The 24,674-nt window shown below is 44.7% G+C and overlaps 1 protein-coding gene and 1 long non-coding RNA gene across 4 annotated transcripts in view; one reads left to right on the forward strand and one right to left on the reverse strand.

The window, feature by feature from the left end:
• sh3d21 (SH3 domain containing 21) overlaps positions 1-24,173 on the forward strand; it is a 171,319-nt gene extending 147,146 nt beyond the window's left edge. For 2 of the 3 annotated variants that reach the window (XM_063033584.1, XM_063033586.1), the window contains 4 exons: positions 9,916-10,031; positions 13,236-13,486; positions 18,898-18,961; positions 23,993-24,173. In XM_063033584.1, coding sequence (XP_062889654.1) covers positions 9,916-10,031; positions 13,236-13,486; positions 18,898-18,961; positions 23,993-24,043 — 482 coding nt within the window. In that variant the 3' untranslated portion in view covers positions 24,044-24,173. The remainder of the gene's footprint in view (positions 1-9,915; positions 10,032-13,235; positions 13,487-18,897; positions 18,962-23,992) is intronic. The other variant, XM_063033585.1, reaches the window with a different exon arrangement.
• LOC134338057 (uncharacterized) lies at positions 19,098-24,272 on the reverse strand. Its single transcript, XR_010016127.1, has 3 exons — positions 24,167-24,272; positions 21,654-21,754; positions 19,098-19,787 (listed from the first exon to the last, which is right to left on the reverse strand). It is a non-coding gene; the product is annotated as an uncharacterized LOC134338057 (long non-coding RNA).
• Between the last annotated feature and the right edge of the window lie 402 nt (positions 24,273-24,674).

Consider the following 24,674-nt stretch of genomic DNA (forward strand, 5'->3'; position numbering starts at 1 on the left):
AGCTTTTAAAAGCCAACAGAAGGCAACTTAAAAAGCAAGAAGGAGGGAAAGGATGAAATATGAAGGTAAGCTTGGCAAAAATACAAAGGAGAGTGGACATCGGACCACTAGAAGTGATGCTGTAGTAGTGTTATTGGGGGTCAAAGAAATGGCAGATGAACTGGGAAAGACACGGGCAGTATACCAGAAATCTGAGAGCGTCAAGGGGCAGAAATGAATGCTATTTGTCAGGAGAAGGCATTTGGGGAAGCTGAAAGGTCTGCGGTAGACAGGTCACTTGGACCAGATGGATTATAGAGGCATTAGTAGTGATCTTTCAAGAACAACTGGATTCTGGATTGGTTTGGAGGGCTGGAAAATTGCAAATCTCATTCCACTCTTTAAGAGGGAGGGAGATAAAAGAAAGGAAATTATAGGGCAGTTAGCATGAAGGATTAGGTTTCTGGGTACTTGCAGGCAAATGATACAATAAGCCGATGTCAGCATGGTTTCCTTGAGAGGAAACCTTGCTTGACATATCTGTTGAGGTTCCCTAAGGAAATAACAATTCTATCAGGATAGAAAAAGGAGAGTCAGTGGATGTTGTTTAGTTGGATTTTCAGAAGGTGTTCCATATGAGGCTGCTAAACAAGGTAAGAGCCCATGGTATTACCGGAAAGAGACTAGCAAGGATAGAAGATTTCCTGACTGGCAGGAGGGAAAGAGTAGGAACAAAGGGAGCCTTTTCTGGTTGGCTGCCAGTGACTAGTGGTGTTCCTCAGGGGTTGATGTTGGGACTGCTTCTTTTCACGTCATATGCCAATGATTTTCCTGATGGAATGGATGGCTCTATGACCAAATTTGTGAATGATACGGATAGGTGGAGGGGCAAGTAGTGCTAAGGAAGCAGGGACTCTGCAGAAAGACTGAGACTTAGACTGATTAGGAGAATGGGTGAAGAAGAGGCAGATGGAATACAATGTATGGAAGCGTGTGGTCATGCACCCAGGTAGAAGAAATAAAAGTGTAAACTATTTTCTAAACGGGGGGCCAAGTCAGAATCAGAGGTGCAAAGGGACTTAGGACCAGAGGGCACAGCCTCAGACTAGAAGAACAGAGATGAGGAGGAACTTCTTTCATCAGAGTGTGGTGAATCTGTGGAATTCATTGCCACAGGTGGCTGTTGAGGCCAAGTTATTGGGTATATTAGGTATAGGTATGATGAACTGAATACTGAGGCTTTGGGCTTACTCCAGACTGCTCCGGGGATTTGGATCGAAGGACTCACTTTGGTTCGGAATGCTGTTGTTGTTGCTCTTCTCTATAGTTTAAGTGAGTTGTGTTTTTTTTTCTCTTTCTCTGCCCATTGGGGTCTGGTCTTTATTTTTTCTTAATTAGCTTATTCAGGGTTTCTTGCCTTGTGGCTTCCTGTAAGCAACCAAATCTCAAGGTTGTATAATTTATACATCCTTTGATAATAAATGTACTCTGAATCTACATTTAAAGCAGGTTTTTGATTAAGAGGGTTGTCAAGGGTTACAGAGAGAAAGCAGGAGAATGGGGTAAACTGGGATATTAAATCAGCCATGATGGAAGATGGAGAAGAATGTCCTAATTTCGTTCCTATGGTTTATTTATTTAATTATTGAAATGCAGCGTGGAATAGATTTTTCGAACCATGCCACACAGCAATCTTCTGATTTAGTTCTAGCCTAATCATAGGACAATTTACATTGACCAATTAACCTACTAACCGGTCCATCTTTGTAGGAGGAAACTGGAGGAACCAGAGGAAACCCATGTGGGTACGGGGAGAACATACAAACTCCTTACAGGCAGCAGTGGGAATTGAACCCTGAGTCTCTGGTACTGTAAAGTGTTGTGTTGATCACTACGCCACCTTGTTGCCCTATGGTCTTATTATCGTCGTAACCAAGGAAACCAGCAGAGGGACACCTGAGCAAAGGATGCATTATTGCCCTCTCAGTCGCAACCTGATTTCACTACAAAGAGATAAAGATCAGCTTTGTTTATCACACATAATTGAAACATACACTGAAGTGTAACACACATAAAATGCTGAAGGAACTCAGCAGGTCAGGCAGCATCTATGGAGCTAAGGAATCATTTGACGTTTCGGGCCTAGATTCTTCTTCAGGACTGGGGAGGAAGGGGGAAGATGGCAGAATAAAAAGGTGGGTGGGGGGGAGGGGAAGGAGGCTAGTTGGAAGGTGGTAAGTAGGAAAGGTCAAGGGCTGGATTCTGATTGGAGAGGAGAATGGAGTATTGGAGAAAGAGAAGGAGGAAGGGGGCAACAATGGGCAGGTGAGCAGAGGTAAGAGGTCAAAGTGGAGAAAAGAGAAAGAGGGGTGAAGGTTTGAGGCTACCCCAGATGGAATAAAAGGATGTTGCTCCTCCACCCTGGGGGGTGACCTCACCTTGGCACGTGCACCGACCTGTCAGAATGGGAATTGGAATTAAAATGCTTGGCCACCAGGAAGTTCGGCTTGTGGCGGATGGAGCGGAGGTGCTCGACGAAGCTGTCCTCCAATTTATGATGGGTCTCACCAATGTAGAGGAGGCCGCATCGTGAGCACCGGACGCAATGGACAACCTCAGCTGGTTCACAGGTGATGTGTCACCTCACCTGAAAGGACTGTTTGGGGCTCTGATTGGAGGTGAGGGGGGAGGTGTATGAGCAGGTGTAGCACTCAAAATGTGTCGTTTGTATTAAATCAAATCAGCGAGGACTGTGCTGAGAAACCCGTAAGTGTCACCATGCTCCCAGGGCTAAAAGCTCAACATGCCCACAACTCACTAACACTGACCCATACATCCATGGATTGTGGAAAGAAACACACATGCTAACGGAAAGAACATACAAACTCCTTGTAGGCAGCAGTAGGAATCAAACCACGATCTTACAGATGGCACTGTAAAGTGATTGTGCTAACAGCTACGCCACTGTCATTAGATGTTCACCTACTAGATGTGAGGACTTCGCATGTGTCACATAATGCGTGGCCATCGCTTCTCCTACCAGACTGACTGGCTAGTCCTTTGGAAATGTTCAATCCTGACCCCTTTGCTGTCTGTGTGGAGTCTGCATGTTCTTCCCAATATTATATAGTTTTCTCTGGGTGCTCTGATTTATTCACGCATCTCTGAGATGTCTGCCTGTTCTTCCCATTATTGTATAGTACTTCCCATTATCGTATAGTTTTCTCTGGGTGCTCTGATTTATTCACACATCCCTAAGATGTGTGAGTTGGTAAGCTAATTATCCATTGTTAATCAGCCTAGCGTCTAATTGAGTGGGAGAATCTGGGATAGGTGATGGGAATGCCAGGAGAATAGATTGCAGAGTAAATTAGTGGGGAGAAGGTTTGCTCTGTGAGCTGGCATGGACGCAGTGGGCTGAAATTGTCTCCTTTATGCTGAAAGGGAATATGGAAAAAGTAATCAAATGAATATTATTCCCAATGGCAACACTGACTGGTACAAATCCTCTCAATGGAGTCACAAGGGACTGCAGACGCTGGATTCTAGAGCAATACACGAAACGCTGAGGAACTCAATGTGTCAGGTAGCATCAATGCAGGCAACATTTGACTGAAAGATAGAAAGGATAAAATGGTGGAGGGAAAGGGTGGAACAAGAGAGCTGAGATGCTGCCTGACCCACTGCGTTCCTTCAGTAGCGTGTGAACTCTCCCAATATATATATTTACTTATTTAGTGATACAGCCCTTCCGGCCTTTGAGCCACACTGCCCCAGCAACCCCGGCAAACTTAATTAATGCTAACCTAATCGCAGGACAATTTGCAATAACCAATTAACCTACTAACAGGCACGTCTTTGGACAGTGGAAGGAAGCCGGAGGACCCGTTGAAAACCCACGCATTCCACGGAGAGGACGTACAGAGACTCCTTACGCAAGTCCCTGTATGTCCTCCCCATGGAACGCCGGAATTGAGCTCCAAACACTGGAACGCTGCAAGCTGTAAGAGCGTCACACCATTACGCGACCGTGAGACGTTTCATCCATTAAGCAATCTAGAGCAGGGTTGAAATGGGCCAGACACAGAAAAAAAAAACCTTCATCCTCCACTGTAACAGGACTTCTCTGTAACTTATAGTAATTTTTGTGGCCGGCAGTCTACTACTGCTGCAAAACAACAAACTCCACAACATAAGCCAATGAATAAAAACCTGACTCAGATTCTGATTTTCGAAACCACAGCAACAACAGCCTTGGAAGCTTAAGACAGGGTGGTGGAAAGGAGACTTCATTCAGACAGATTTATTTCAAAGTTAAAGGAAAACCAACCTCAGTTTGTATCCAGAAGTCTGGCATGGTAGAAATTTATTTTACCTTATTCAGTTCGATTGACTTTGCTTATAGAAGTTTATTGGGTCCTTTCAGTCTCAGGCTTTGATTTAGCGTGGGTCTTCCACTCTGGAGTCTTGAATTGCAGCCCAGTGGGCAGCAGCTTGCTAAAGATTCTCAGGTTCAGGGTTCAAGTCCTAGTTTATGAAACTGATGGATTAAGTCAATTCCAAGGCAGTGCTGCACTCACGGAGGATTTAAGTCCCATTAGTGCCACCTTGTTGGCTCCATTCAGATTCTAAATTGCTGCTTTTCGGATGGGACATTATACTAAGGTCTTTTCCCTCAGTATATGGGATGGCCAGGGTAGTATCTCTACTGAAAGGGCTTGTCGTGTCCCCCTCGAGACAGCTCATCCACCGCATCTGTCACTCAGCATCCACCTCTGGCTCCAAGTGGCTGTTTCCATGCGACGGCCGCGCCCCGGTACGCCGCTGCGACGGCTGCGCCCCGGTACACCGCTGCGACAGGCGGGCTAAACCAAGTGAGGGCAGCCAGTTTGCCCCAAACACCGGTGAGATGGGGGCACGCCTATCCCAGCATCCAAAGCCAGTCCTGGTGGACTGGGCGGATGAGATCATGTGTGAGAGCCAACGGCCAGGAAGGGAGCGCGCCGTGGAGAACGAAGGGCATGGTGAGGCACAGAAGACGACGCGATCAGACCCTGCGACCAGGGAGGTCTCCAGTTGTGACGATCACTCGTACCACTGGAATACGGCTTCTGGAACTGCCGCAGTGCAACAGCTTTTCCACTTTAAAAAGCTCTCCCGCACGGGTTCCCGTTGCCTTTGTCAAAATCGACGGACAGCCAACATGTTCTCCAGTTCTCACACACGTGAAAGGTCCCTCAACACAGAAAGTAACACAATGGCCCCACTTGTAGAGCCCTTGTCTCACAGTGCCAGAAACCTGGGCTCGATCCTGACCTCGGACGCAGTCTGCGGGGAGTTTTCATGCTTTCCCCTGGGTGCTGCAGTTTTCTCCCATGTCTTCAAAAACCGTACATTGGTAGGTTAGTTGGCCGCCAGCGTGTAGGTGAATGGTAGAATCTAAAGGAGGTGGTGAGAATGTGGGGAGACAAAAATGAGGAGTAGTGCAGGAACGGTGTAAATAGGGGTTTGATGATCGACAGACAGTGGACTGAACGGCCTGTTTCTGACCTGCATTTTGAAGGGAGCTGGTCCTGATATCCTTGCCAATATGAACACCACAATGGATGGGTCAAGGTTACGCTGATGTCTATGGCAGCTTGCTGTGCACTAATTAGCTGCTGCATTACTTACTTCTGATGTATTTAATTGGCCAAAAGGTTCTTTGACATGCCTTGAGTTGTGTCGTCAATAAATTTGCTGATGACAGAATGGTTGTGGGCACCATCTCGGAAGGTGACAAGGAAGTGTACAGGAGTGAGGTAGATCAGCTAGTTCAGTGATGTCACAACAACCTTGCACCAACGAACTGACTTCAGGACGGCGAAACCGGACTTGGATAGGTTGGGTGAGTGGGCAAACTCATGGCAGATGCAATTTAATGTTGATAAATGTGAAGTTATCCACTTTGGTGGCAAAAATAGGAAAACAGATTATTATCTGAATGGTGGCCGATTAGGAAAAGGGGAGGTGCAACGAGACCTGGGTGTCATTATACACCAGTCATTGAAAGTGGGCATGCAGGTACAGCAGGCGGTGAAAAAGGCGAACGGTATGCTGGCATTTATAGCGAGAGGATTCGAGTACAGGAGCAGGGAGGTTCTACTGCAGTTGTACAAGGCCTTGGTGAGACCACACCTGGAGTATTGTGTGCAGTTTTGGTCCCCTAATCTGAGGAAAGACATCTTTGCCATAGAGGGAGTACAAAGAAGGTTCACCAGATTGATTCCTGGGATGGCAGGACTTTCATATGAAGAAAGACTGGATGAACTGGGCTTGTACTCGTTGGAATTTAGAAGATTGAGGGGGGATCTGATTGAAACGTATAAGATCCTAAAGGGATTGGACAGGCTAGATGCAGGAAGATTGTTCCCGATGTTGGGGAAGTCCAGAACGAGGGGTCACAGTTTGAGGATAGAGGGGAAGCCTTTTAGGACTGAGATTAGGAAAAACTTCTTCACACAGAGAGTGGTGAATCTGTGGAATTCTCTGCCACAGCAAACTGTTGAGGCCAGTTCATTGGCTATGTTTAAGAGGGAGTTAGATATGGCCCTTGTGGCTACGGGGGTCAGGGGGTATGGAGGGAAGGCTGGGGTGGGGTTCTGAGTTGGATGATCAGCCATGATCATAATAAATGGCGGTGCAGGCTCGAAGGGCCGAATGGCCTACTCCTGCACCTATTTTCTATGTTTCTATGTAACATATACCCTTGTACTGTATATGATCGGCTGATTGGCTTCAAGTTCCTGGGTGTCAGCATTTCTGATGATATATACGAGGGGTGATTGATAAGTTCGTGGCCTTGGGTAGAAGGAGTCAATTTTAGAAAACCTAGCACATTTATTTTTCCTACATTTACACACTTGGTCCAGCAGTCGTGGAGCATACGGATCCCTTCTTTGTAGAAGTCGGAGTCTTCGACCTCCAGAAAGTGGTCCACAGCAGGGGTGATTGATAGTTTGTGTAAGGTAGAAGGAGATGAGTTATTAACTTCAAACTTTCTGCATTTTAACTCGAAGAGTTGAACTGCACATGTATGTAACGAGAGCTGTATAACTCATCTCCTTCTACCTTAGGAGGGGACAATGTTGAAAAATAAATGTGCTAGGTTTTCTAAAATTGATTCCTTCTACCTTAGGCCACAAACTTATCAGTCACCCCTCGTATATATCCTGGACCAAACATATTGATGTGATTATGAAGAAGGCATGGCAGTAGCTGTATTCGATTAGGAGCTTGAGCAGATTTGGTCACCAAAGTCTCTAGCAAATTTCTACACATGTACTGGTGCATCACCATCTGGTTTATATGGATCACTGCACAGGGTTCGGAAAAACCTGCCTCGGGCTGCAAACTCAGGTAGCTCTATCGTGGGCACTAGCCTTCCCAGCATCGAGAACAGCTTCAATAGGCAATGCCTCAAGAAGGCGGCATCAATCGTTAAATAACCCCACTGCCCTGGACGTGCCCTCATTTGATTGCTACTCTCCAGGGAGAAGATACAGGAACCCGTAACCATGCACTCAACACTTTGGTTACAGCTTCTCCTCTTCCATTAGATTTCTGAAAGGACCATGAGTTTATGAACACAACCTCACTTTTCGCTCATTTATTCTACTTGTTCTTTTAATATATTTCTTATTGTAACTTACAGTAATTTTTTTTGCGTTGCACTGTACTGCTACTACAAGCAATAATTTTCACGACATTTGTTAGTGATAATAAACCTGATTCTGCTTCTAAAAGATACATTGCAAATGCAGATCCTTTCTTCTTGAGAGCTGGAATGCCCACAGTGGACCTCAGCCTCCCCTCACCTCCCCCAGGCATCCTCTGCTTTCCCTTTCTCCTGTGGTCCACTCTCCCCTCCTATCGGACTCCTTCCTATCCAGCCCTTTACCTTTCCCACCCACCTGGCTTCACCTGTCACCTTCTAGCTATCATCCTTCCCCTCCCCCGCCCCCCCACAACTCTTTTTATCCTGGCATCTTCCCCTTTCCTTTTCAATCCTGGAGAAGAGTCTCAGCCTGAAAATTCCACTGTTTATTCCTCTCTCCATTGACACTGCCTGACCTGCTGAGTTTTGTGTGTGTTTCTTTGGATTTCCAGCACCCGCAGCATTTTTCGTGTTTAATATCTCTCAACGTGGCGAAACTCAGTGACCACTTCAGAAGGCTTGTACGGCCAGATTTGGGAACAGCTTCTTTCCATCTGTGCTAAGACTGCTGAACGGATCCTGACCCGGATCTGGGCCGTACCCTCCAAATATCCAGACCTGCCTCTCGGTTTTTTTGCTCTACCTTACTTTCCATTTTTCTATTTTCTATTTATGATTTATAATTTAAATTTTTAATATTTACTATCGATTTGTAATCCAGGGAGCGGGAAGCGCAGAATCAAGTACCGCTGTGATGATTGTACGTTCTGGTATCAATGGTTTGGCGACAATAAAGTGTAAAGTATTAGGCACAGGAAGGTAACAAAGACTGGATGTTAAGGCAGTGCACGGTGTGCTGACCTTCACTGGTTGGGGGACGGAGTTCGGGAGCCATGAGGTAAAGTTGCAGCTTTATACAACTCTGACTGGACCACTCCTAGAGCATTTTGTTCAGTTCTGATCACCTCATTATAAGAAGGACGTGGAAGCTTTAGAGAGAGTGCAGAGGAGATTAACCTGCATGCCGCCTGGATTAAAGAGCATGTCTTATGAGGAACGGTTGAACGAATTAGGGCTTTTCTTGTTGGCATGAAGGAGAATGAGACACAGCATGATAGTGGCGTATAAGATGATACAGTGGCCAGCCTGTGCCTTTTTCTTGGGGCAGCCTGGCTAAAATGAGAGGATACATTTAAGCTGATTGGAGGAGAATATGGGGGGATGTCCTAGGTAAGTTTTTTTTTCCACTATGTGCTTTGAATGCACTGTTGGGGCTGGTGGCAGAAGCAAAGGCACGTGGGATATTTAACAGAATCTTAGATAGACTCATGAATAATAGAAAAATGGAGGCCTTTGTAGGAGGAAAGGGTTAAATTGATCGGAGAGAGGGATAAAAGTTTGGCACAACTTCATGGGCTGAAGGGCCTGTACTGTGCTGTAGTGTTCTTTCTGCTATGTTATTTCTACAGATGACAGACGAGATTAAAGGGGCAGATTTTCCGAACCGACACGGTTCTGATGCTGGGAATTCAGGGAAGGGGGAGGTTTCACTGCAGTAGCCTTGATATCCAGAGCTGGCCTGAGCTCAAGGTGGCACCTTCTGCCCAGCCACCTGTGTTGCTGACCCGTCTATCCTGTGGGTCCTTGGGGAGACCAGCTGGGCAGCCTAAAGTCCCACAGAGCTCCCGGCTCCCTGGCTCGGAAACCAGCCCGTGAATCTGCGCCGGGTGAACTGAATGAGAGAAGTCACTTCCTAGGAGAAAGACAGGTACTTAAGTTTGTTTCACTTCATTCAAATTTTTCTGAATGGGTATGCCGCTACGTTTATGAAATGTGAGGATTTAAAAAAATATATTACAGAAGTATTCGATAAATGGTTGACAATGACAGCTTTGGTGGTGCATGGGCTGGGAGCAGGGCATCACTTCTGTCAGAGCCATCAGGGTGAAGTGCAGCTGGGACAGCGCTGGATCAGGGTGAAGTGCTGCGGTCGATTTACAAACAAACACCGAACCCAGAGCCTTGCTGAAATACACAGTATTGTGTGCTGAACCAGACGAGGGCGATAGATCACATGACCACTGCAGATGATGTATTTCTTAAAGTGGCAATGTTCAAAATTATCAACAGCTGATGGTTAATAATCAGTGCTGTGGACCTGAAATGGATGAGAAACGGTTGTTGCAAATCAGGAAATCCCGTGATTCACAAATTTTTTCTCTCATACTTTCCCCATTTAGAATCTCTGACGTTTGACACAGTGGTACCATCTGCAGGGACACTGAGGCACTTGACGGCAGACAGACCCAGGGCCCAGGGGCGAAGACCACCCACTCACCTCAGAGCTACAGCTGCTGTGAGTAGACATTTCACTGCAGCTTCTGACCCCGAGCGGCAGCCATTGCTTAGAGGCTGTCAAATAAATGCCAAATGTCTGCAGCATAAGCGAGGCAGCAGTCAGGCACAGGGCGATAAGCGGCCGATAACCCCAAGGGTGAGACAAACAACATCTTGAGCCAGAGTCTAACTGCTGCTTGATAACCTAACAGCATAGAACATAAACTGACCAGCCCATTAATGGGCTCTTCGGCCCTCGATATCTGTACCAGGCACAGTGCAAAATCAAACTAGTCCTTTCTGCCTATGCTCTCCGTTCATTGCCTTTTCATGTGTCCTTCTAAAAGCTTCTTAAACACCTCTTATCTGTTCCCAGCATCATCCCTGGCAGCCCGTTCCAAGTTCTCTCCACTCTGTGTAAAAGTTTTGTCCAACACGCTGCCCTTCAACTTTCCCCCTTACCATAAATGCATAAATGTTTGACAATTATACCAAAAGAAGAAGATATCATTGCCAAGTCCTCACCATCTTTGCCCAGAGGATCACCACTGAACAGAAAGCCGTATTCACCGGCTGCAGAAATCCCGGGGCTAAAAGAGTAAGTCAGAGGCTGGAGATGCTGTGGTGACTGTCTCAGCTCCTGGCGTGGCCAAAGCCATTCCACCATCCACAGGTTAGGAATGAGAAGGAATACTCTCCACTGGCTTAGATTAGGAAGATTCGGTGGTGCAATTGATGAAGACGTTGCCTCGCGATTCCTGTCCCCTGGGTTCAATCCTGACCTCGGATAGTGTATGTGTGGGATTTTGTGTGTATCCATGTGGGTTTCCTCCAGGTGCTCCTGTTTTTCCCACAACCCAAAGACGTGCAGCCTCGTAGATTAAATCACCACTGTAAATTCTTTCCGAGTGCTCAGGTTTAGATTAATCCATTTATTACACGTACATTGGAACATAGAGTGAAAAGTGTCATTTGCGACACATCCTAAGGGGAACAACCCATGAGTGTCACCACACATTTTGGTGCCCACAATGCCCAGCAGGACAACAAAGAACACAACAACAGCAGCAGAGCAAGCCCCTTTCCTCACCTCCACCCACGCACCCACGCGGACAGTCTCCAGCCCGAGGACAGGCCACCGGGTTTCCAGTCTCCAGTCTCCAGGCTTTGACGATGGGAGGGGATTGGTGAGTGGAAAAGCCTGGGGAGAGTTTGTGGGACGTGGGAAGAATAAATTGTGATTAGAGCAAATGAGTACCTGAAGGTTGACGGGCTGGAGAGCCTGTTTTCCTGACGTCTCTGTCCTTATCTGCACTCCAGCAACCCTCAATAAGCTCAGGATAACGTGCCCACTTGCTTGGCTTCACATCAACCACCCTGATCACACCACCTTGGCATCTGACACCTTCCAGAGTTTGTCATACAATCAATGCTGTCACAAGTCACGCTTTACCCACTTCCTTCTCTGCTAAAGCAAGTAGGAGCCTTTGGGACAATCTAAGACTTTGGTAGACCAGTCCCAGAAATGTTAAGAGCACATTGTGTGGGGCTAGCAGTGAGATGTTATTGGCAATGATATATTGCACACAGCCTCTGCCAGCCTCAGTTTTTATGTTCTGACCCTCATCTTTGCCTGTTCCATCACCGGTTGCTGCTTTCTACGTTGTACAAACCTGATCTTCAAATTGTCATCCCAGCTTCATTGATCATCCCAAACCAAACAGTTGGCATGAAATCAGAGTGGGGCATTTGTAGACAAGGGGATCCATTTTACCACAACTGTCCTGTGGCTACCAGGGGGAGAATTGTTTCAAATTCTGATGCCCTTCTCAATGACCAGCATGGCAAAGATGCAGTAGCCGGAAGTTCTCCATGAAACTTTTGTTAAGGTAAACACAGATCCCCCTTTAACATGAATCCCAGAGTAATTCATTATTGTGTTGTCATACACGTCTTTGGCCAATTTCCTGATGGTTGTGCTGGTGGATTAGCCCTATCGACATTATGTCTAGCACAACCAAGTAAGGTGAAATCCAATTTCTGAGTTTCAATAACAGCTGGTTAAATATTAGTGTCAAGAGTATGAATCAGGAAGTGAACAAAACCAACAGCAAGTGAAATCATGAACTTCACAGAATTAGAATACAAAAGCATTTGTGTTTTCCTTCCCTGGGACATTCAGACATCTGTGGAAAGATCCGCAGGGATAGTGGAAAGCCGGCAGAGGTGAAACGGGGAGGGAAACTGAGCTCAGTTCTTCACTTTCCTCCAAAGTGAAACTATTTCTCAGCCCATCATGGGTCTGTGGTGGGTTCTGATGACAGTGTGTAGCCACCTCTCCCTTTTTCTCCCTCTCTTTCTATTTCTTTCTCCTCCCTCTCTCTCTGCCCCTCTCTCTTCCCCCTCACTCCCCCCTCTCTCCCCTTCTCTCCCCCTCTCTCCCCCCTCTCTTCCCGTCTCTCACCCCTCCCCTCCCCCTCTCTCACCCTTCCCCCTGCTCCTTCCCCACTTCTCCCTCTCTCCCCTCCTCTCCCTCCCCTCTCACTCCTTCCCCACTTCTCCCTCTCTAATGAGCTGTCTCCCTCCCTATTTCACCCTCTCCAGCTTTTCACTCTATCAATGCAGATCTTTCTACAGATGTCTGAATATTCCAGTGTTTATTTTACCATCCCAGACTTCTCCTGCTTCTGTGAGACATGAGAGGAAGCCACAGCACGCAGAGGAAACCCGTGCTATCATAACGAGGATGTGGAAACTGCACACACAGCGTAGATTGAACTTGGGCTGCAGAAGGTGTGAGATGGAGACTCTACAACGTGTGTCACTGCATCATCCAAATTCTTTCTCTAGTTGGGTGTTTATCCAAAACCACTGGGAAAATAATAGTCATGGAATGCATTCTGATTCTCTCAAACTTCTCTACTTTCCCTCTCCCATCCAAACAGTATTTCAAAAATAAATCTGTGTCCTTTGGTTTAGCTTGTCATGATCTACTCCTCCATATCCAATAATAATCTTGTACAACGCTTGGTAGATCTTTCTTTAACCTCCTCTGCTCAATAAGGAATCCCTACCCTGACTCAGATTCTTGCAACTGAAGTCTCTCATCCCTTGACCTGATCCACCAACAGTCCTCTGCAGTCTTTCCAAGGTTAATTTTGCTCTAATGTTACAGGCTGTTTATGGCTGCTCTTACAATTCTCTTTGCTTAAACCACCCGCAGCAGAATGCCAAGGGGTCAGTGTCACCACCAGTACCAGCTAAAGTCAAGCCTCCAACTGTCCAGCTGTTTGAGCCTCCATCAGTCAAAAGGCATCAGTCGACTGCAGGAAGAGCAGGCCCTGTTCCGGCTAGTTCACCAAACAAAACACAGAGATATGAAGAAAGGGAGGACACGGTGGATTCTGTTACAGGCCTGCAAGAGGAACTAAGACGGCTGAAGCTATCCATCAACCTGCTAAAGAATCAGCATTCGTAAGTAATCCTCAACTGGGAAATGACCCCCTATTTCAGCTAGCTTCAATGGCAACATCAAGTAATTGGAAAAGGAGGGGCCTGCATGATCTAGATGGGATTGGAGGGACATGCAAGTAACCGGGAGGAGACAAGACAATGCCAATTAATTGGGTCTGACCATTCCTACATTAACTGACCATAACAAAATAGAAAACATCAAATGATATTGGATAAGCCCACACCAACTACCTGGGATAAGACAGCTCGGTATCAACTCACTGGGACCTGACAGAGAATTTATTTTTTAATTGATAAGCATTTATTGCCCATTCTTAACCCCCTTGAGGTGGTGAACTGCCTTCCAAAACTGCTAGTTCTTCTGGAACATGCACAGTGGCATGCAAAAGTTTGGGCACCCCGGTCATAATTTCTGTTACTGTGAATAGCTAAGCGAGTAAAAGGTGAACTGATTTCCAAAAGGCATGAAGTTAAAGATGACACATTTCTTTAATATTTTAAGCAAGATTACTTTTTTATTTCCATCTTTTACAGTTTCAAAATAACAGAAAAGGAAAAGGGCCTGAAGCAAAAGTTTGGGCACCTTGCATGGCAGTAGTTAGTAACACCCCCTTTGGCAAGTATCACAGCTTGTAAATGCTTTCTGTAGCCAGCTAAGTGTCTTTCACTTCTTGTTTGGGTGATTTTTGCCCATTCTTCCTTGCAAAAGGCTTCTAGTTCTGTGAGATTCTTGGGCCGTCTTGCATGCACTGCTCTTCTGAGGTCTATCCACAGATTCTCGATGATGTTTAGGTCACGAGGGCCATGGCAAAACCTTCAGCTTGCTTGAGGTAGTCCATTGTGGATTTTGAGGTGTGTTTAGGATCATTATCCTGTTGTAGAGGCCATCCTCTTTTCATCTTTGGCTTTTTTACAGACATGTTTTTTAAATCTTTAAATCTTTAAATCTTTAAAAAATCTTTTTTAAATCTTCCTGAAGGTCTTTTACAGTGTGATGTTTGTTTCCAGAATTTGCTGGTATTTAATTGAATTCATTTTTCCCTCTACCAGTGAAATGTTCCCCGTGCCACAGGCTGCAACACAAGCCCAAAGCATGATCGATCCACCCCTGTGCTTAACAGTTGGAGAGGTGTTTTTTTTCATGAAATTCTGCACCTTTTTTTCTCCAAACATACCTTTGCTCATTGCGGCCAAAAAGTTCTATTTTAATTTCATCAGTCCACAGGATCTGTTTCCAAAATGCATCAGGCTTGTTTAGATGTTCCTTTGCAAACTAACCTTCTGATGCTGAATTTTCTGGTGACGACATAGGAAAAGTTTTCTTCTGATGACTCTTCCATGAAGGTCATATTTGTGCAGGTGTCGCTGCACAGTAGAACAGTGCACCACCACTCCAGAGTCTGTTAAATCTTCCTGAAGGTCTTTTGCAGTCAGGCGGGGGTTTTGATTTGCCTTTCTAGCAATCCTACAAGCAGTTCTCTCAGAAAGTTTTCTTGGTCTTCCAGACCTCAACTTGACCTCTGCCATTCCTGTTAACTGCCATTTCTTAATTACATTACGAACTGAGGAAATGGCTACCTGAAAACGCTTTGCTATCTTATAGCCTTCTCCTGCTTTGTGGGCATCATTTATTTTAATTTTCAGAGTGCTAGGCAGCAGCTTAGAGGAGCCCATGGCTGCTGATTTTTGGGACAAGGTTTGAGGAGTCAGGGTATTTATAAAGCTTTGAAATTTGCATCACCTGGCCTTTCCTAATGATGATTGTGAACAAGTCATAGCCCTAACAAGCTACTTAAGGTCTGAGACTTTGGTAAAAGTTATCTGAGAGCTCAAATCTCTTGGGGTGCCCAAACCTTTGCATGGTGCTCCTTCCCTTTTTCTCACTCTAAAATTGTACAAAACAAAAATAATACACTAATTTTGCTTAAAGTGTTGAAAAGAATGTTTCGTCTTTAACTTTATGACTTTTGGAGATCAGTTCATCTTCTACTCACTTAACTATTCACAGTAACAGAAATTTTGACCAGGGTGCACAAACCTTTGCGTGCCACTGTACACCCATGGTACTGTTGGAGGGGGGATTGAAGATTTAGACCATGAAATTCTACCTGGGTTTCAACAGTTCAGCATTACTGTACTGGGACAGGGCAGAGAGGTATCAAGAAACTGGGTTAAGGTAGAATATTGATGACTCATGGGAAAATATCCACCACGTGGGAATAGACAAACCAGAAAAGTCATCTGGAACAGCATAGATCTGAGCAAGTAACTGGGATTAAAGCAGGAAATGGCTGGAAATGCACAGCATGTTGGTGGAACAGAGGAGAAACAGAAATAAGATATAGGAGCAGAATTAGGTCATATGGCTCATCGAGTCTACTCTGCCATTTCAACATGCTGATCCAATTTCCCTCTCAAACCCAATCTCCTGCTTTCTCTCCATATCCCTTCATGCCCTGACCAATCAAAAATCTATAAACCTCTGCCTTAAATATACATGAAGATTTGGCCTCCACAGCTGCCTGTGGCAAAGAATTCCACAGATTTACTACTCTCTGGCTGAAGAAATTCTTCCTCATCTCCATTCTAAAAAGACACCCTCTATTCTGAGGCTGTATCCTCTGGTGTTAGACTGTCCCACCATAGGAAACATTCTCTCCACATCCACTCTATCAAGGCCTTTCACCATTTGATAGATCTCAATGAGGTCACCCTTCATTCCTCTGAATTCTAGTGAATACAGGCCCAGAGCCATCAAACACTCTTCATATGACAAGCCATTCAATCCTGGAATCATTTTTGTGAACTTCCTTAGAACCCTCTTCAGTTTCAGCACATCCTTTCTAAGGTAAAGGGTACAACAATGCTCACCGAGGCCTCACCGGTACTTTATAAAGCCTCAACATTATATTCTTGCTCTTGTACTCTAGTCTTGAAATGAATACTAACATTGCATTTGCCTTCTTCACCACAGACTCAACCTGCAAATTAACCTTTAACAAATCCTGCACAAGGACTCCCAAGTCCCTATGCGCCTAGAGAAAATGAAGAGAATTTTCTCTCCATTTATAAAATAGTCAACCCTTTCATTTATTCTACAGAAGTGCATGACCATACACTTCCCAACACTGTATTCCATCTACCATTTCTTTGTCTATTCTCCTAATATGTCCAAGTCCTTCTCTACACTTTCTACTTCCTCAAAACTACCTGCCCCTCCACCTATCTTCATATCATCTGCAAACTTTGCAACAAAGCCATCAATTCCATCATCCAAATCATTGATATATAATATAGAACGGATCAGTCTCAACACAGACCCCTATGGAACACCACTAGTCACTGACAGCCAACCAGAAAAGGCTTCCTTTATTCCCACTCTTTGCCTCCAATTGGCCACTGCTTTATGCATGCTAGAATCTTTCCTGTAATACCATGGGCTCGTAGCTTGTTAAGCAGCCTCATGTATGGCACCTTGTCAGATGCCTCTTAAAATCCAAGTACACAACTTCAGCCAACTCTCCTGCTTGTTATTTCTTCAAAGAATTCCAACAGATTTTTCAGGCAAGATTTTCCCTTGAGGAAACCACACTAACTATGATTTATTTAATCATGTGACTCCAAGTACCCTGAGACCTCATCCTTAATAATCATCTCCAACGTCCTCCCAACCACGGAGGTCAACTAGCTGGCCTATAGTTTCCTTTCTTCTGCCTCTCTCCTTTCTTGAAGAGTGGAGTGACATTTGCAATTTTCCAGTCTTCCTGAACAATTCCAGAATCTAGTGATTCTTGAAACATCATTATTAATGCCTCCACGATCTCTTCAGCCACCTCATTCAAAACTGAAGTGTACACCATCTGGCCCAGTGACTTATCTACCTTCAAACCTTTCAATTTCCCAAGAACCTTCTCTCTTGTTATGGTAACTTCACATACTTCATCACCCCTAACACCTGGAACTTCCATCATACTGCTAGTGTCTTCCACAGTGAAGACTGATGTAAATACTTATTCAGTTCATCCACCATTTTGTTGTCTATTACTACCTCCCCAACATCAGTTTTCAGTGGTTTGATATTCATTGTCACCTCTTTTTTACACTTTATGTATCTGAAGAAAATTTTGGTATCCTCTTTAATATTATTGGCTATCTTAATTTCATATTCCATCTTTACCTTCTTAATGACTTTTTTCCAGTTGTCTTCAGTTTGCTTCTGACTTCCCACCAATTTTTGCTCTATTATATGCCCTCTCTTTGGCTTTTATGTTGGCTTTGACTTCTCTTATTAGCCACAGCTATGTCATCTTTCCTTCAGATTACTTCTTCCTCTTTGGGATGTATATATCCTGTGTCTTCCGAATTGCTTCCAGAAATCCCAGCTATTGCTAATCTACCATCATCCCTGCCAGTGTTCTTTTCTAATCAATTCTGGCCAACTCCTCTCCTCTGTAATTCTCTTTACTCCACCGTAATACTGTTACATCTAACTTTAACTTCTGCTTCTCAAATTTCAGGGTGGAATTCATCATATTATAATCACTTCCCCCTTGGTGCTCTTTTACCTTCATCTCCCTAATTAATTCTGGTTCATTGCACAACACCTATGTGCAATGATGTCTGTTCTTCTGACCTGCTGTTGAACATTTCCAGCATTTTCAGTTTTAATTTCAGATTTCCAGTCTTTGTAGCCTTTTTTTTATTCGAAGAAATGGGATTGGTCAGCCAAAACATGGATTAGTAGGGTCAGGACTAATATGGATTGCTTTGAGACTGAGAGCAGATAAGGGTATGGAGGCATATAACTGAAGCTAATTGAGGAAAATTTCTGGAAATTACAGGCTAAAAGAGATGTCAGGTGGGAGGGTTGTGAGGTACCTACCTACTGGTCTGGTAGTTACCCCAGACCTCAGCTTTGGAAGTCCAGCCATAAGACCATAATACATAGAAGCAGAATTAGGCCATTTTGCCCATCAAGTCTGCTCTGAAATTCCTCCTCATCCCTGATCCTAGACTCCCTCACTAAAGGAAACATCCTCTAAGCATTTCAATATTCGATAGGTTCCAATGAGATCTGCTCCCCCTCATTCTTCTAAGCTTCAGCGAGTAAAGCCCAAAGCCATCCAAGGCTCCCCAGACAGCTTTTGACTTCTGTATGGTGGCTGGTGGGAAGGTGGAGCAAAGTGACATCTAAACCTAGCTCTGACGCTACAGGACATCAATTAACCAGAGTAAGATTTGGAAAAGTATCCCATGACCAAGCCCGGTACAATATCAAGTTTAGAAGGGGAAAGGTACATGATTCATACTCTTGAGATGATGCGGCGGCTCTGTGCCTTGATGTTGAAAGTTTTTTTGGAGCATACAGCGCATGACTTCAGCTGAATGAGTGTTCTCTTGATGCTTGACAGGAGAGATGTAATTGACATAAAAGAAGAGATTGCAGAGGAGCGAATCAAATGGAATACACTGCAGGTAAACCTCTTACAATGACCACTGTCTCCATTGGATCTGTTGTTATTAATGGATTTGCTAGAACAGGTAATGAGAAATTTTCTCCTGGTGAGGTGTCTGTAACAAGGGATGTAAGACATTCACAGGCAATGTCATGGCACACTACATAACACAAAGAATCGAGTAATATGAAACCTCTATAGGATTTCCCACTTATTACCTCGTCTAGAAGACTTGTATCATCTGAAGTTGACTCATTTCATGGATCCTCCCATGGAGACATGGAAAATAGCTAACCTGAGACTGATCATCTTTGTCAGTGGAGCGTGCTAAGGGCAGACAGAGAGGAGCAGATCAGACACGGTGAACTTGATGAACCAACTAAAAGCTGATGTTCCCTTGTTCAGAATCAATTTCTAATATCACCATCAGGTCCTCGTCTACCCTTTCTAATAGACTGTGCAGTTTTGTTCCAAATAATTTTCCTTTGGTGGTGTCTGTGCCTGCAGGTGGGTGATGAGGAAACTCAAATAATCTTGCTCAGAGTGTTTGAATGGTGCAGGATTGTAATGGGCTGGATTGACCATTCGTGTGTCCAGGAGATGTGGTAATAAATGTACACGCACAACAAAGTAACTTAAGCCTAATTTATTATCATAGAATAGAAAGCACAATGAGTCACACAAAATGCTACGTAGTAAGTTACAAAGATTTCGGGGCTCACAGTTCTTAGTCTCCACTTGATTGTTGCTGTTGTCAGGGGACTTGAATGCCGTTGTTGTCAGGGGATCTCTGAATTCTGACTTGCAGATCTATCCTAGGCATCGATTGATCACAATTCTTCAATCTAGGTGAAGTCACAAGAAATGAACGAAAGGTGACTCAATAAATAGGGGTTCAATCCACAAGCATTCAGAGGCACACAGAGAAGGAGAAACTCTTTGGTCTTTTGTTCTCATACCACTATCTCGGCATGGCTTCTTTCATTCCAACAACTCATGTGTTCATTGACAGACATCCTCATGCCACTGGTGCCCTGGGGCCAAGAAAGACTCCAGCTGCTATCAGCAAACATTAGACAATGTTTAACTTGTACAGACACTTTACATGCTGTGAGCTCACAAAGAGTTAGAGTGTCACTTGGAACTGTTCAGACATTCATCTAATATTTTCCAAAATTTAACACACCATAACACAAGGATAGCACCTCATTTTTCACTTCAGCCAGGCTCTCAATTGTGCTGAACAGAATTCCTCAGGAAACCTAGGGCTCTCCCTCTCCTTCCAACAAAACCTCCCCACCACGGGCATGGTCCAGGAGATTGATTACAATGCAACAGCGTGGCATCTTCCCTGGCGACTGACTGGGAATGCAGAGGCAGGGCAGGTTCATCCAGATTGGGCAGTTGAAACATGCACTGGAGCGAAAGACTTCAATGCATCTCAACAGGTTTTTCCACTTGGTACCTCTTCTGCCAGACTGCATTGAAATTGACATATTCCGTGAAAGCTGCACTCAAGTATAAATGTTAGATATAGTGCACAGCAGTGAGATAGTCCTCCTTCTTCCTTACCTCATCGTCAGTGCTACCTTCATCCAATTTCCATTTCCTGCATATTTGCCCTCATCCCACCCTCCTGACACTCTAACAGGGATAGGGTTCCCCTTGTCCTTACCTACTGCTCCACAATCCTCCATATCTAGCACACCATTTTTCATAATTTTCCTCACTTACAATGGGATCGTACCACTAAGCATATCTACCCCTCCCCACTGATCTCCCCTTGCATGCATCAGCCCCTTCACCAGCACTCATGGTCCCAAAACAGTCCTTTCTTTTGAGGCAATACCAGGTCTCTGAGCCTGTTGGTGTCATCCACTGCAAATGTTGGGTCTTTCTGGTGCCCACTCATTTCAATTCAACTTCCCACTCCCATTCCGACATGTTAGTCCATGGCCTCCTCAACTGTCATGATGAGGCCACTCTCACGGTGGAAGAGCAACACCTCATATTCTGCCTGGGTAACTTCCAACCTGGTGTCATGACCATCAATTTCTCTAATTTCCAGTAATTTCTCCCTCCTTTTTCTCCTTTTCCATTTCCTGTCCTGTTCCCTCTCATCCCCTCTCTTCTCCTCACCAGCCTGTTACCTCCTTCTAGTGCTCCTCCTCCTTCCCTCTCTTCCGTTGTCCACTGTCCTCTCTAATCAGATTCCTTCTTCCTCAATCCTTTACCTCTTCCACCTATCACGTCCCAGCTTCATACTTCATCCTCGATCCCCCACCTTCCTACCTTCACCCTCACCTGGTCTCACTTCTCACCTGCTAGCTTGTAATCCTTCCCCTATTCCCACTTCTTATTATGATGAAAGGTCTCAGGACAAAACATACTCCCCTCCATAGATGCTGCCTGGCCAGCGTCAGCAGAATTTCTCGTGTTTATGATTTGTCAATGACCAATGTAGGTGCTTGCTGTACTTACCAAGTCTGACCTACAGTATATGTGACTCCAGTACTACAGTCCTATATGGCTGCCACGCAGTCGCTATGAATGGTATGCTGAGGTTGGCAGTGACAACTCTGGCGACGTCCAGCCAGAACAATAAGTATCAGCATCTACATCTCCTTATTTGGTTTAGTTAACAAACCCAGTTAACTGAGTTAACACTTAATGGGAAGACTAACTCATTCACAATAGCAGTCCACATTCACCTCTTTAGGAACAGCTTCTTTCCCTCTGCTGTTTGATTTCTGAACGGTCCATGAATTCACAAACACTAGATTCAAGATTCACGATTGTTTAATGTCATTTCCTGCACAAGTGTAAAGAACAAAATAATTATTATTCCAGATCAGATGCAGCACAATGCCCCCCCACAAAAGATGAAGTATGCAATAATAATAAAAAACATAATAAATATAAGTGCATAATATAGTTTATATACGTAGATTGATTGTATATAAAGTGACACTAGGCTGCATATAAGATAACTGACAGGGAAATAACAAAGTAGTGCTGGTGTTGGTGGTTGGAGGTGTTGATCAACCTTGCTACCTGGGGCAAGTAACTGTTTTTGAGTCTGGTTGTTCTGTCATGGATGCCACATACCTCCTCCATGATGGAAGTGGGACAAACGGACCATGAGCAGGGTGGATAGGAAGGACTTTACTTGTGATGGACTGGGCCATATCCACTGCTTCTTGTAGGATTTTCCATTCAACGGCATTAGTATTATCATACAAAGGTGTAATGCAACCAACGTGTACACGAAGTTTGTCAAAGTTTTAGATGTCATGCCGAATGTTTGCAAACCTCTAAGGAAGTCAAGGCAATGCCATGCTTTCTTCTTAATTGCACTTCCATGCTGGACAGATCCCTTGAAATGATAACACCAAGGAATGTAATGTTGCCAACCCTCTCCACCTCTGATCCCCCAATGAGGACTGGCTCATGGACCTCTGGTTTCCTCCTCCTGAAGTCAATAATTAGCTCTTTGATCTTATTGGCATTGAGTGAGAGGTTGTTGTTGTGGTACCACTCAGCCAGATTTTCAATCTCCTTCCTAAGTGCTGATTTTTCACCACCTTTGATTCGGCCAATGACAATGGTGTCATCAGTGAACTTAAATATGGCATTGGAGCTGTGCTGAGGCTTAAAGTCATAAGTATAAAGTGAGCAGACCAGGGGGCTATGATGGAGATTGTGGAGGAGATGTTGTTGCTGATCTGAACTGACTGGAGTCTGCAAGTGAGGAAATTGAGGATCCAGTTGCACATGGAGGTAATGAGGCCAAGGTCTTGAAGCTTATTGATTAGTTTTGAGGGGATTATAGTGTTGAATGCTGACCTGTGGTCGATAAAGAGCATCCTGATGTATGCACCCTTGCTGTCAAGATGTTTGAGGGTTGATCGAAGAGCCAATGGAATGGCATCTGTTGAGGACCTCTTACACTGGTAGGTAAATTGGAATGGATCCAAGTCGCTTCCCAGAAAGGAGTTGATATATTTCATCACCAACCTCTCAAAGCACTTCATCACTGTGGATGTAAGTGCTACTGGATAATATTCACTGAGGCAGGTTACCACATTGTTTTTGGGCACTTGTATAATTGAAGCCTGCTTGAAGCAAGTGGGTACCTTTGATTGCCAAAATATCAGGTTAAAGATACAGGTGAACGCTCCAGACAGTTGATCAGCAGAGGTCTTTAGTACTCAGCCATTTACCCCATCTGGGTTGGAGGCTTTCCGTGGATTCACCCTCCTGAAGGAGGCTCTAATGTTGGTCTCAGAGACAAACCACAGGGTCATCGGGGGCTGCGGGAGTTTGTAGAAGTCCCTTCATGTATCGATGGTCAAGGCAAGCGATAGTGTTGAATGCTGAACTGGAATCCAGAAACAGCATCCTGATATGAGTGCCCTTGTTTTCTAGGTGTGTCAGGGCCAGGTGCACGACAGATCCTAAGGCATCTGTCGTAGAACGGTCCTGTTGTTAAGCATATTGGTGAGTGCCCAGTGTGGCAGGAACGGAGTCTTTGATATCAGCTGTTCAAAGCACTTCATGATGATTGGGTCAGTGCCACTGGACGGTAGTCATTTAGTCCTGAAGGTGTAGATTTCTTTGGTACCAGGAATGATGGTGGCTGATTTGAAGCATGTGGGGACAGCAGCCTGGATCAGCACTACCCTGCTATTCCTCATATATTTATTTATGTAATTTTTAAATCATTTATAACTCTTTGTGTTTTGCATTGTACTGCTGCTACAAAGCATCAAATTTCACAACATCCGTTAGTGATAATAAGCCTGATTCTGATTCGGAAAGCTCCATCCATGCAGTGTCATTGCAGGGCCTGATGGTGGCACTACTGAGCAGATCTGCAGCAACCTGAGCTGACAGGAGAGTCATTTGAAGAAGACTCCCAGGAAGAACCCGACTTATCTGCCCTGGGAGTGATATCATGTCAGAAATTAGCATATCCGAATGAAAACAAAAAGAAAGTAAAGTATTTTAACAACATTATTTGATTTTTTTTGTACAACTTTTATTGCAGATGGAGGTTGAAAACCTGAGAAAATTGGTGACATCCCTGCCAGAGCACTAACCTCGATCAAACCTTCCCTCTCTCTCCTCTGCTGGATAAAGGGCACATGTCCAGCACCTGAGAAGCCAATACCAGACTCTTACCCGTGTTACATTATCCACCAGTACTGGGAGTCTCACAAACCTGAATCTGGCTTCCGCAGTTACAGGATCTTCACAGGTCTTTCCTGTGTGTCCTCTTCTGAATCCCGTGGGCATCAAGAATCCTCAGGAATCCTGCGATATGAAGCTCCACACAACTCTGAAAGTAGGACTTGAAAAGACTCAATATTTGTGACAACTTTCAATACACCCAATAACTGTCAATAAAATAACTTTTGAAGCATGGTTGCTGTTGTACTGTGAATCCAATATGTCAGTTGGGTAAAAGGCATTGGCTGGACTTTTTTCCGTAGTTTCTGCCTTCACATCCAGTTGAACATATTGAACTCTTTAAGTACTTGACGTTCTGAGAATTCCAGTCACAAAGACTGCAATGAACGAAATTGGATTACATTTCGGGTGATGAGGCAGTGAAAATGGCTTAGCGGCTGGTTAAGGCCGGGAAAAACCAGGAGTGAATTACTCCAGGTTCACCCAAGGAAATTGCCGATATCCAGTGCATTCCTGGCTTCTTGGCACGAGAAAACGGC

Source organism: Mobula hypostoma, chromosome 26 (assembly GCF_963921235.1).
Source record: "Mobula hypostoma chromosome 26, sMobHyp1.1, whole genome shotgun sequence".
NCBI lineage: Eukaryota > Metazoa > Chordata > Chondrichthyes > Myliobatiformes > Myliobatidae > Mobula > Mobula hypostoma.